The 13,304-nt window shown below is 38.2% G+C and overlaps 1 protein-coding gene across 1 annotated transcript; it reads right to left on the bottom strand.

The window, feature by feature from the left end:
- Positions 1-1,026: 1,026 nt before the first annotated feature.
- On the bottom strand, positions 1,027-10,900 carry LOC118404730. Its single transcript, XM_035804005.1, has 12 exons — positions 10,704-10,900; positions 9,643-9,790; positions 7,843-7,911; positions 7,372-7,448; positions 7,033-7,083; positions 6,494-6,531; positions 6,101-6,220; positions 5,436-5,516; positions 4,661-4,799; positions 4,005-4,087; positions 3,760-3,856; positions 1,027-3,093 (listed from the first exon to the last, which is right to left on the bottom strand). Exons 1-12 carry the CDS (start codon positions 10,794-10,796, stop codon positions 2,917-2,919), a joined length of 1,173 nt encoding a protein of 390 aa, XP_035659898.1. The 5' UTR covers positions 10,797-10,900; the 3' UTR covers positions 1,027-2,916.
- Positions 10,901-13,304: the final 2,404 nt, after the last annotated feature.

The following is a 13,304-nucleotide window of genomic DNA, read 5'->3' as shown; positions in this document are numbered from 1 at the left end:
AAAATGTACGTCTTTGGAAATTTCACAACAATTCTTATAAAGCCAAAATGTTGGTCTATTTAGATCTTGTTTTGTTTTGATGATAGGTTTAAAGGTGTTGCCGAGACAGTGCCGTAAAATATGTTGATTTCTGTGTTTTTGAGATGCGAAAATTGGGGAAATTGGCCAGAAAACTTTGTTTACCCGTTACCATGGCAACAAGGAGTTTTGATCTAAAAGAAAGCTATTTTGAGGGGTTGTGGACCAAGTACTATCACTGTGCAAAATATGAGCCAAATCTATTTTTTGACCCCTGCCACCATTGTTTGATCCTTACAGACATTTGCTCTTAAGTCCTTATCCATACGTGTAATCATTAGAGACATTTCAGGGCGTTTGGGTGGACTTTTGACAGTTTCTGAAAAGGGGAATGTAGGACTCTAGCACAGATAACAATATCTCCATGTACTTACGAGGAGCTTTCAAAAAGTAATGCCACTGGTTTTACAATAGGGTCATGATCGAATGAGTTGAAATTTGTCACAAAGGTACAAGAATATGTCCTCTGGAGATTGAAATAGCTCGTTGTTCAATATTTTTCTTTTTGAGTGACTGATTTTAGTTCAAGATGATCACACCTTTAATATGAAGCCCATGTCATTGGCGTCATCGCCTTAAAAGCAGAAGACAACTAAACCAAGGGCCCCCCTTCTGGCTTGGTCTGGTGCTTGTCTAACTAATTAGTGTAGCTCTCCCCAAACCCGGGACCTCCATTTAACGTCCTATCAGAGGGACGGCCCTAGCCGAAGCTAGGTACTCATTTTCACCTAAGTAACGTGAGGAAAGTCGTGTTAGGTGTCTTTCCCAAGGGCACAAGATCGATAACACGGCAACCGGATTCGAACCCGCGATGTCTCGGCAAACACGCTGCCGCTGCGCTACGCGGTCCCACGTCTTGTGGAATTATGAGGCCTTACTTTTCATTGTAGTATTAAGATCTAGATTTCGATTGATAATAAATATATCACAGAGGCATCAGTTAAGACAAAAAATTCTGTTTTAATGTGACAAATAAGTAGAGTCCGTTATTATTGCATCAGTTTGTACACCATGTCCTCATAGATAAAAATAAGAACTATTGCACCCTGTTTGTCTTTAAGAAATTTCTTCAAATTTTCTGAAACATGTTCTTTCCCTGCTTTATGTCTTACAAACTTTCCACTGATTTTCATTGCGATCTGTCTTTAGATTTGCTTCTTTGATTTAAGTTCCTTCAACTTGCAGCATGTCCAAGTCTTAAAACATGAAGAAATAGACAGCAGAAGCCAGTTAATTGCACAAAGGATTACCGCACACTCCTGTTTATTGCATGGAATCCCCAATTTCCAAACTGGTGGAGTCCAGCTGGAGAACTTTGCTTTGTTGCACCACCCGGATAATTGTACAAAATACACTGGTAAATGGGGTGTACAATTAAGCGATTAAACAGCTTCTACTGTACAAGGATACTAAAGGATGTCTCTGTGGCTCAACTGGTAGCAGTCTCAGTCTCACACTTTCAATCCTGGGTAGGGCATCTTGGTTGGTGTTGCACTCATCTTTTGGAAGTGACGTAAAATGGGTCTCCCTTATTCAAGAAGGTGCCTCAAGAGTGTAAAAGTGAAAGGACTAGCAACCCCTCCCTGTTAAAATATACCCTGCTACAGAAACAACAACTAAATTCTAGTAAGAAAACTTGCTGCCCCATGTGTGCCACTAAATACTACAGGGATCTGGACAAATTATACAAGCTAGGATACTCTTTTGATAACATCAACATCATATGAACATAACTTTTTACGGAAAACATGAACACTGACATATCATTTCAATATTCCACAATATTTCATAAACACTGTAACAGTTGTAATATCATAAGTACAGTAGAAGCCAGTTGATTGCACAACGGATTAACGCACACTTCTGTTAACTGCACGGAATCCCTAAATCCCAAACTGGTGTGGTCCAGCTGGATAACTTCGTATTATTGCACCATCCGGATAATTCACTCGGGCAAATAGGCTGTGCAATTAAGCGGCTTCTACTGTATCTTTTCAAAAACAGTTTTTGGTACAGGTATACAATGTATGTGTAATGTGTCAAATTTACCTACCTGTACATGTAGGTAAAGGCAACTTTATACTATTGTTTGTTTTGGGTTTGCATACTTGACGTTTCACAAGTAGTTTCAATTTTTACACATATCTATTCCCAGCCATATTTGGCTGTAAAATTAGAGTCACTCTATTTTCTTTCCAGACAAAAATAACCAGCAACACATCAATTTTGTCAATCCAAAACTTTTAAACGACATTAACATCACCCCTATCTAACTCCTTTCACTGAACTGAGCACCCATATTGTAAGTTACCACAACCCAGGTATGACAATAAACAGTACTGTTGATTGGGAAATCTTGTCTATCATTATCATTAATTACCTATACCATGAACATGGCCATTGCTTTGGGGGCCAAATTTTTTTTAATCAAATTCTTATAGCTAACAAAAGGCATTGTCCAAAATCCACCTTACATTTGAAAACACCTCTGAACCTTGTAGTGATTTCTGCATGAATGTACTATAGATCTTGAAACATTTGTGTTCATTTTCAAAGTGACCACTCCACCTTAAATTTATGACATTGCAAATATGCATTTCCACTGTATCATACACTAATACAGAATTGGTTCAATCAAAAAGTTAGAGAGAAAACTTTCTTTTTCTTCCTACTGCAAATTGAAAACACTGCTAAAGTAAATGAATTTACAGTAGTTTAAGACAAGAGTGTATAGTTAGATAGAGGTGAAGATGACACAATGAATTACTTTGGCACTATACATCAAACCTACATAGGGGGAGGGTAACACTGATTATAGGTCCATCATTAAAACATCTGTTATTGTCTCTTGGCTTCCCTGTTGGAGTGTTTCCACTGTCTGACCAGTCTCAGGACAGGGTTGACCACAGAGCTGGGGCTCTTGTACAGCATGTGGCGGTCAGCGCCGTTGACCACGATGTGCTTGCAGCCGGGGTGGACATTCGATATCAGGTGCTGCTGGGCTTTTGCCCACGCCTGCGAACAAACAGCGTAAAAACGTTAAAACTCGAGAAAATCTAGTTCTAAATTGCTACCCCTATACATAGCCCAGACATATCTCTAGGGGTGTAGTCATGGAGTCAATACTTCTTGTTTGTCTACAACTTTGGAGCATAGCCAAACAAGATTATCCAATTCTCCAGGTATCCTATTACACCTATAATATGTCTGTTTTTACAGAGGTAATAAGAAGAAATAATCATTCCCTTCAAGAAGCAGATTTAACAAAAGTGTTTCTTCAAAAAGTTTCCCCTTTTAGAACTAACATCTTATTGTAAATGGGAAAAGGGGAACTCGTTGCCAAAAAAAAACATTTATTAGGGGCACTATAGGTACATTCTAGTTGGCTCATAATGGTACACTTGCAAGTAGATGTGCAATTACATGCAAGTTAAGTGTGACTGGTTGTTCAGTGTACCATAAATAGCTGCTATCCCATACGGATACAGATCTTGACTATAGCTTTTTTTCCGTTTTTCATATAATTTTCTGTTGTTAAGAAAGGGTTTGCTTTAAAAACATTTCGAAACTTAAAACAAAACTTTAGCAAAGCTGTTAGGCCCGTGTGACAGGTGAACATTCAACATGAAAGGTAAGAGACATGATGCCTTTAATGTGGAATAAGCTGTTTTTGAGACTTACCCTGTTCAGCTCAGGTGGAAGCTGTTCATCGTAATAGTTTCCGTTGATGACAGTTACTGAGATGTTTTTCAGGAATGACTTCATCGTCCATAAAGTGCTAAAAACAGACATTCAAAGTAGATGTGTTCATGAAGGTTAGACATCCAAGCAAACAATATTTAGATATTCAGAAAAGTAGATGAGTCAAATTCTTTTTTTTTAAACATCACGAGACTTTGTTCAAAACATAATGATCATAAACTCACCTTATTTGAGAGAAGCTGCTGTTGATGAAATAGTGTTCGTCCACTGCAGCACTGAGATGTCTTGGCTGGCATAGTAGGTATTTCTGCCATAAAAAAGAAGTAATCATTTTTTATGTGTCACAAGTACACCAAAAAATATGTCTAACTTTGACATTGTCTGTCTTCAGCTCTTTTGCACTCATAGTTAGGGTAAAAGACCAGTTTCTCCCGGATCACTTCAGTGTCACTGACGAAAGATGGTGGATGACATCTGAAACGTCTGACCGTTTCCAAAATCATATCTTACTAGTTGCTTGAGTAACTGCTTTTTGACGTATGTCTAACTTTATCTTTATATGTAGGATTATGCTTTAAAAGATTAAGGAGGATAGTTTGATAAATGGTGAAGGATTCTTTCATTCACCACATGATCTACATGTAAATAAACTCAAACATAACCTAGGATGTCTTTCAGATGTCAACACCAAGTTAAAAATTACTAATTCTGACAACTCTGAACTTTGCTTCCTGTCAGTGTGAGATAAACTGTTACTGCCTAGTGGGCCTGCAAAGCTGGTGTATCAATTATTAGTCAATAGGCCAGCTGCATACTGGATGAACAATACAGATTCCAAAACTGGGAGAGCAAAAAGAAAGACAAGGTTTCATAAACACACCTGTCTGATTTGGACACTGCTAGATGTTAACTCCCCTGCGATTGGTTGATCAACCATGCCAACAATCAGTGCAAACCTTGTGAAGCCAATCGCAGCAGAGAACTGTAGCGCTTGTAGGGACATCAGCAATTGGTGGTACCTGAAAAGAGAACAAATCCTCAACTGTCATTTTTCAAAAGTCTAATAACCTAGGAGTAAGCTACAGATGAAGAATTTATGTTTCCCTCTACACAGAGCATAGAGGAAATATATTGTTTTTGCTGGTATAGCTGTTCCTCTTCTTCTTTATTTAGAACTTACTAGTGTGTATTTTAAGTCTTGAAATGCAGCACAAATTAAAGTAAAAAGCCAGAGTAAAAGTAAAAGTAAAAGTCCACTAGTCTGATTATCCCGGGCAAGTTAAAGTGCTGATTGGGCAAGTGCATGTCCTACGCCATTTGTCCGACTGGGCAAGTAAGATTTTTCCCTGAGTGAGATTTTTACAGTCATGACATCAAGCAAGGGTCTGAACATAGAAAAAAAAAGAGGCAATAATAAAATAATTCCATCCCTGGAAGCAAAAATACATACTGTGCAAAATGTTACTTCAATTTCAGGCAAGTGAAAAGTTAGTTCAGGTCAGTAAATTTTTTATGTACTTGCCCAATAGGACAAGTGAATTTTAGAAAACTTGTTAAACCCTGAAAAGCTTAAAGAAAGATGTCTGATAGGCATAAAAATGTGTGTATAGTAGGTGAGACTTTCTGGTAGTGTAAAAGAAAACTCCCATACTCACCAGTACTGTACCCAGACGCCTCCGTCCACTAAGAACAGGTTTTCCACTAGTGGTTCTATCTGCACAAGACCCAGGATGTCACTGTGATAAAATGATGCAAGAAATTCATAACTGTGAAGAATAAATTGTAATGGGAAATATGTAAAAGCTTCAACTTCAAGGTGAGTCAAGAACTGTTACTCTAATCTTTTAGAGAAACTTGAGTTAAATTTTTTTTTTAACTGTTGAATGTTATATGTCCAAACATGCATGCGTCCAAGCAACTGTTGGATGCGCTGTTCTAAAGATAACAAAAAATTGGACGCACAAGATGTTCTTGCACTGGGGATCAGATCCTCTGACAAGCATGAAATTCTGATTGACCAGGGATGGCACTAGGTAATCCTTGGTCACAGTCTTCTACTGTGACCTCAGTAACAGTAACTTTGTCCCTTGGATACCTTAGAATGCACCATTTTAACTTAAAATTCTCTAAAACTCAGGAAGGTGGATGCCCGCAAACCCCCTTATAATACTTACACCTATACCCCCCCCCCCCGCTATAGAAAAATCCTAGGTAAAAGCATGTACGCACACAATATTATTTTCTTAGATGAATAGAAGAGAAAAAATGGTAAAGGTTTGTTTTTCTTCAGCAGGAAATATGGTAATATTTTGTCACTTACACATCGTGCATTTGCGCATAAAATCTGGTAACCAGAGCGCCGATCTCAGCACCAACCAGGATCAGAGGTTTCTTGATCTCCTTCTTCTGCTGCAAGACTTGGTGAAGGTTGTCTGCCATCCTGTGTACGTAAAAAATAATATAAATGTTCGTAAATAGTTTTATCAGTTTGGTACTTCACTGAATAAAGAGACTCTTCGTGCACGCAAACCCAAATGTCGTTAACACCAAACACCGTAAATCTTACATTAACACCGACCATATTAAAATTTGGAATTACAAAATATTTGACAGGCATGCAGGCACTCTCTCATTGGTTGAACTGCTAATTGCCATGCTCTCATTGGTTGAACTCTCATCGAATTTTGTAGTTGAGTTAAGCTGCCAACATTACCTTTCGATAGTGTGCGGCTGCGATCTACTTTCAACACCCTGAAAAGTATAATATTGGTTACAATCTTGGTGCTGAAGCATTATCACTTGGTTTATCACATTTTTTAGATTATCAAAATACATTTGTCCTGTTTACATATATGCCCTGATATATCACAGTTTGACAAAATGCTTGAATGTTGGCTATGTCCTTGGTGCTGAAGCATAATTTATCACAATTCATGGTTTATAACAATTCTTTGAATATATATATCTTTAGTTATCAATTTTACCAGAATTCTTGAGTGTTGGTGTACATTATGACATGGTTTATTGCAGCAACCAGTCTTTGTATCATTTTCTAGGACATGCTATAATCTTATTTTTTTCATTGTCAATTACTCTTGATGTAAGGAATAAGTGGTGTAGGTTTGGGTCCCCTAGCAGATTGCTCAGGCACTGCAGGGGTGCTTTTGCTTGGATCTTATATCACAGGTCCAATGCTTGGGTTCTGCTTGTATGTAAAAAAAACATCAAAACAACAGAAATGGTGTAACATACCGGAGGTGGGACGTCACTATATCCTAGGCCTGCCCTGTCATACACACATACCTGCAAAAATCATAACAATCATGTCAAATACAGTCAAACCTGTATTACGGGCCACCTCTACAGAAGGGCCACCTGCCCATAGTGGCCACTTTTTGTCGGTCCCTTGGGTATTTTATCTACAAGTTGCCACCTCTATACAGAGGCCACCTGTCTATAGTGGCCACATTTGTCTGGTCCCTTGAGTGGCCACTATAGACAGGTTTGACTGTATACCCAAAATGCTTTTGACAACTGATTTGGAGAATCAACAAATTGAAATGGTGTGGTAAAAAAAATTTGTCCACGTACCCTGGTACTTTTGGCCAGCTCTAGCTGTATAATTTCCCAAACGTCAGATGTCATCCCAGTTCCCGCATCCATAAGTACTAAAAAAATTGAAGGCATCATCAAAGGTTATATATGACAAGTCGCTCAGTGTAATATAACCAGCTGCTGCCATACCATGTGCCTGCAAAGCCAGCTGTGTGTTATACCAAAGGACAATTATAACAGCTATACCTATCTACAAAACTTTCACGGTGGTGTTACACTTGGTGTTATGTAGGCTACACAGATACAGAAACTAGAGCGCTACACCAAAAGGCTATACAGATAAAGAAGCTGGTGTTTTTTAACAACAAAACACAGGTATGTAGGATGCAGAAGCTGGTGTGCCAAACCAAAGAGAGGTTATATGGGATATACAGACACAGATGAAGATGACATGGAAAGGCACCTCTCCTTAGGAAATGCCACCAAATGTCAACAAACAAAACTAACCTGAGGGGGCACCTCTTCCCTTACAGTTGATGAACATTTTCTGTCCCTCCCCTATGTCAACAAAGTCTCCTGCAGAAAGGTATAAGAGAACATTGATGATCTAAACTGCATACAAATATAACAAGCGAGTTTTGTGGACTTTTCCTTGTCTGTACAGTGTCCTAACCTGTTACACTTAACTTACAGATCCCACAGCATGTATTGAAAAAAGTAGGGGACCATCCTAGTGTCTCAAAGTCTCAAAGTCTCATAGTGTGAGAGGATCAAACTTTACCCTCAGGACTTATAAATGCAGCTTGTACATTAACAGTATAACACTGTTATGAAAAAGAATGATTGGTTTACCAGGGCAATGCAAAATGAACAAGCATAAGTACACAAGTTACAACAAAACATAGAATAAAACACAGTGTAGGTCAGACATCGAAGTTAGGGCTGCCCATTGACAAGCATGTTGAAATACACTGAATGAAGGCTTCAAAAAAGTACTAACCCATAGTTCAATCTTAAAAATTCTTCTCCACCAGAAAGTCACTTGGGTCTAGTTTATATTTTTAACATTCAAAGAAAACAGAGGGTTGTTCGGCTCATTCTCCGAGAAAAGCTCGCTCTATGAAAGAAACCTCACCTTTGACCCCTTTTCCCTCCTGATACACCCGGTAGCACCCTATAACTAAAACCTGTCATGACACCAGCTAAACTGCTAAACTGAACAAATTTTGACCCAAACAGGAAAGCTTAGGCCCTACCTGTCCCTTCTAACTCAAAAAGTAGACAAATTGGGCACAAATTTTCAAGGAAAAGAAGGATTTTCAAGGATTTTAAGTCACACCCAAATCGTCTTCCCATTTTTGCCCTCTACCGCGCAACGCAACTCTGACGTCAGCCCTGTAGTCCGTCATTTCCGTATCAACCATGTTACAAGCCTGACTGCGGGTAAAATCCGGCTTAGGGCCGGAAGGTGATCTGAACCAAGGGAGGGCTTGAACCAAGAAAACACATGCTTCAATTCAAAATGTGCCAGTCCAAGTATAATAGTATTATCATTATCGACAATAGCACACTCAAAAAGTTTGAATAGTTTTATGGAAGGCTGATAACAGTAGTGTCCAAGTTATCACCCGGTTGAGAACACCTGCATCATAGATTACTAGTATGTATGGCCCAGGTATCACATAGATATAGAATACAACACGGTGTATTCCGTATCCGATCCGAGGTACCAGCCCAACCACGGGAGGGCTTGGGCCGAGGGTGATGCGGAATACACCGTGTTGTATTTTATTAATGTCATACCCACCTGAGAAAACACATAATTAGATGTGAAATGTACCAGAAGTTGAGAAAATGTTGTGTCCTCTAACATAAAATTGTAACAACAGCAATTCTAACGTCCTGATCCGGTATTCGAATTTTCAACCGTGCCGTATTCGGCCCGTTTGAAATAGTTCGATTTACTCGAAGAAAGCCTGTGTGATACAACTTAGAACCCGTGTGATACGGAAAGTTATGACATAGAGTGCCAATATATAAAAGAAGCTCTAAAAATTAGGTTCCCTTGCATTCATATGAGTGGCCTCAAACGTTTTGAGTTTAAGTCCTTCCTGCATGTGCACCAGATGCATATGGTCCATGGTTTCAATACCTGGGCCACACAACTTTGTGCAATCACAATTCACCAAATATAGTATGTTTAATTTTACACCATTCTTGTCTTATATCCTGGCAGTCTGCCCAACTAAGTACACAAAACACAACATATTTATAAACAAACACACCAACTAAACACAATACATGTACCTTCAGGCTGCATGATCTCCTGTTCCCTGAGTAGAGCGGTGTAGTTCAGGAACGGCGGCAGGAACAGAGCGAACAGGATGTACTTGGCGATGTTCATACATCGGGACAGCCAACTCCGTGGCTTGGCGCGTCTACGAGGGTCAAAGGTCTGCAACATTGCGGAAAAAATAATGGTACGAGAATCAAACATTGGTCTACAATAATATTGTGGTAAGAATATCTTTTGTTGTTTTGATATTTTACTAGTAACAGTTTACCATGGCTGTTGAATACCTTGTGAAGAACAGGATAACAAAATGGGAAGTTCTGCTGCAGTGTCTAGGACAGCCTCTAGGGGGCCCCCCAAAAAAAACCAAGAGTTAAATACCAAGAGAGACTATTGACTCAAAAGCAAACCATGTGTTACTCAGCACCAAGAGGCCACGTCTAGCGAAATAATAGACGTTAAACGAGGACAACAACAACAACAACAAAATCATTACTTTGACACTGCCTACTATACTGCATACCAAATTAAAATTTAAAGTTCATGGCCTTTTAAATGAGACTTCTAGACCACAAACAAACGCTAACCCAAACCAAGGAGGCTTTGTTAACCTTCTTGTCCAAACACAACATTCTACACGAAGGTACTAAGTAATTACAGATTGGGTGATGTAAAAAAATTATAAGGGGGGTGGGGGGTAGATATATGCCTTATGATAAGAGGGAAGGGCACTAATTTTGATATTAGTGCCCTTCCCTCTTATCATCCTGCCCCCAATATTCCTATTACAGTCTTTGACCTATTCTCCATGCTCTCATATTCATTCATTCTTGACAAAAGATATTCATCGAATTCATAATTTCATAGTCATATCTTCGCTATTTATACTCAAAAACCTATAAAACACAAAAAATTTAACGACAACATATTTGGAAACCAAAAAAATCAACTGATCGGTCATTTTCAGTTTGATCAGTTTGGTCTATACCACGGTTATATAACATTACTAGGATATGTATTTAAATATATGATATATTACGACGAATAACATTCAAAAACATAACATGTTACAAACCTCCACTGGGCCTTTTGGAAGATTATTTTCCTTATCAGCATGCGGTTTCGCTGTCTGAGAATTCTGTCCCCGTCTTTTCCGCGCGCTAGACATTGTTTAAACACAGAAAATGCCTTTTCTAGCGAGATTTCTATATTCTGTTTTCCTGATTACAAGACTTTGTCCGCCATGTGTTATTGAGTGACCTTTGACCGGTGGAATGGTCCACTTCTGGAAATAGGGAGGAAACTGTATACGGATTTTATGCATGTACTGTCAATGCCTTAAAAGTTCGCGGGGATTTAATGTTGGTAGAAATTTGAAGGTCTTTTGGAACATTAGGAAAGCCAAGAAGAAGACAGAATAAGCATTTTTTGTTGCGATGTTCTAAAGTTTGCAGTCAAGCAATACCGCGAACATTATAAACCATTGCGAAAATTTCAAATATTTTTATTTGCAATATCTTGATACTTGTATCGTTTCGCTCAAAATTCGTCATTGTATTTCCATACCGAATTACGTAGAATACAAGGAGGGACAGATAATGAAAATATTGATGGTTTAGGAAAAAATATAGTTAACATTATAGTACTTATCTCCGTTTCCAAAGTAAGTGAAACCAACCATACATTCTCTGAGGTCATAAAATAAATCTAAAAAGATATCACTACTATATACAGTCGCTTCTTGCTCTGGCATTTATCATACACTATGTAAAGTCGGTTCTCTGCTACATAGGAGCGAACTACTACCCGGATGGTACTCAGGCTACACTAGACGGCGATCACAAAGCTGTTCAGCCACCAACTTGAAGTTTTATATTGAGTGACTCTTGATTTCATAATTGGAATATAATGCAAAACATAAATTTTAAAGTACAATTCTATAGACAATATATAAAAGACACAAACTTTGAAAAATTGCTCTTTATGCGTGGAATTCGTTGAGCGTATAAACATGTATTCAAAATACTTTCGCAACTCTCGCGAGAACTAGGTCACTCCGTGAACAAGATGGACTAATAGCCACCGAAATTTGGAGGTACGTGTGTTTACCATGAAAAAGTAGTCACTGCTTGATGAAAATTTTATTAACTGTGTACAAACGTGACTAATGAATCTCTTCAACGAAATACTTTTGTATATTCAAAGACCTTTGTAGACGTACCGGACGTACCTTCAACCGTCACTTTGAGTTGACCAATGAGGTATGAAATGACAAATTTGAATTACTTTCAAAAGTGAGGACCGTGAAATTACTCCCATGGCATCCTCGAATCTTACCTCGGAGACTGACCCTAATGAGGAAAACATAATTAGCTACTTGATTATAATTACTATTTAATTGAGACGCAAGATTACATTTTATACCGTTGGGAATTGAAATGAGGAGAATTTTGAGTTTTCAATCATCATTTTGGTGTTATTGTGTTAAAGTTAGCCGAAAACTTTCACCATGGATACTCCAAAAATCTATTCATAGAATTCCGACCAGGACTGTCACCAGGACCAGTCCCTCTGTCTCGGGTCGAAATTTTCTCTTTGTAACTAACGGACATCCATGAAAATAATCTAAACTTAATAACATGAAATTGATCAAAAATATATTTTCAGACGCTGACAATGACAATTTTGAAAGCAAGAACTCCCAAGCAATGAATTTGACTAACAACGAAAACTGCAGACAGCCCTAAAGAAGACTAAGTCGAAGAAACATGTCGATCTAAATTCTTTATCAAACCGTTAATTGTGTATTCTTTATTTGAAATATAACTAACACATATATCCTTATGTGGGTCCATTACGAAACAAAATAAGTGCCATCGCTAATGCATCTACATAAATTTATCAAATCTCTCTCTCTCTTTGGTCAGGAAGGTTGAACAAACGACTTAACAAAGCGGTATACTGAACGGGTGGGACAGCTTTTCTATCATTTTTGTTCTTTCACATCCCCCTCTGACTTGCAATTTACTTTGGCATTCTGTCCGTTTTCCGGTATACCGGAAATATTCTTTTCTTTTCAATTATTGCATATATGTGCTCAATTTACAACTGCTTTGTTTGGTTTAAAGTAACGCTAGATCACCTTTATCCTTGTAGTAACCTATATCCATTTTTTCGCAATTTTTATAGATGAGGTATTTAGGAATATCAAGTCGACGGATGGTGGCTTCAAATTGTTTTCAAATTATTGCAGTTTAAAACCATTATCCGTCGAGTCGATATTGCCAGCATGATAATATCATTTTAAATCAACGGATATAGGTTACCCCCGCGGATAAAGGTGAACTAGCGTTTTGGTCGAAACCTTTTTTCCTTGAAAACAGACAAAATTGATGCGTGCGCGGATGTCATCCATACAATAAAATAAACTTAAGATTTAATTGGCCTTACAAAGTTTTCTAAATCATTAACGCCAGTTCACTTTTATCCGCGGGAAACCTATATCCGTTGTTTTTCAAAACAGCGCATTTAGGGATATCAAGTCAACGGACGGTGGTTTCAAATTGTAATGTTTTTCAAAATATAGCAGTTTGAACTCACATTTCATTGCAATGATAGCCCTAAATAACCTGCTTTCGAAAACAACACATATAGGTGGGGCCTTGTAGCACAGTGG

The sequence above is a fragment of the Branchiostoma floridae genome, chromosome 17, assembly GCF_000003815.2.
Source record: "Branchiostoma floridae strain S238N-H82 chromosome 17, Bfl_VNyyK, whole genome shotgun sequence".
NCBI classification, from domain to species: domain Eukaryota; kingdom Metazoa; phylum Chordata; class Leptocardii; order Amphioxiformes; family Branchiostomatidae; genus Branchiostoma; species Branchiostoma floridae.
The sequence above is the reverse complement of the archived record's forward strand: the minus strand, read 5'-3'. Positions and strand labels throughout refer to the sequence as shown.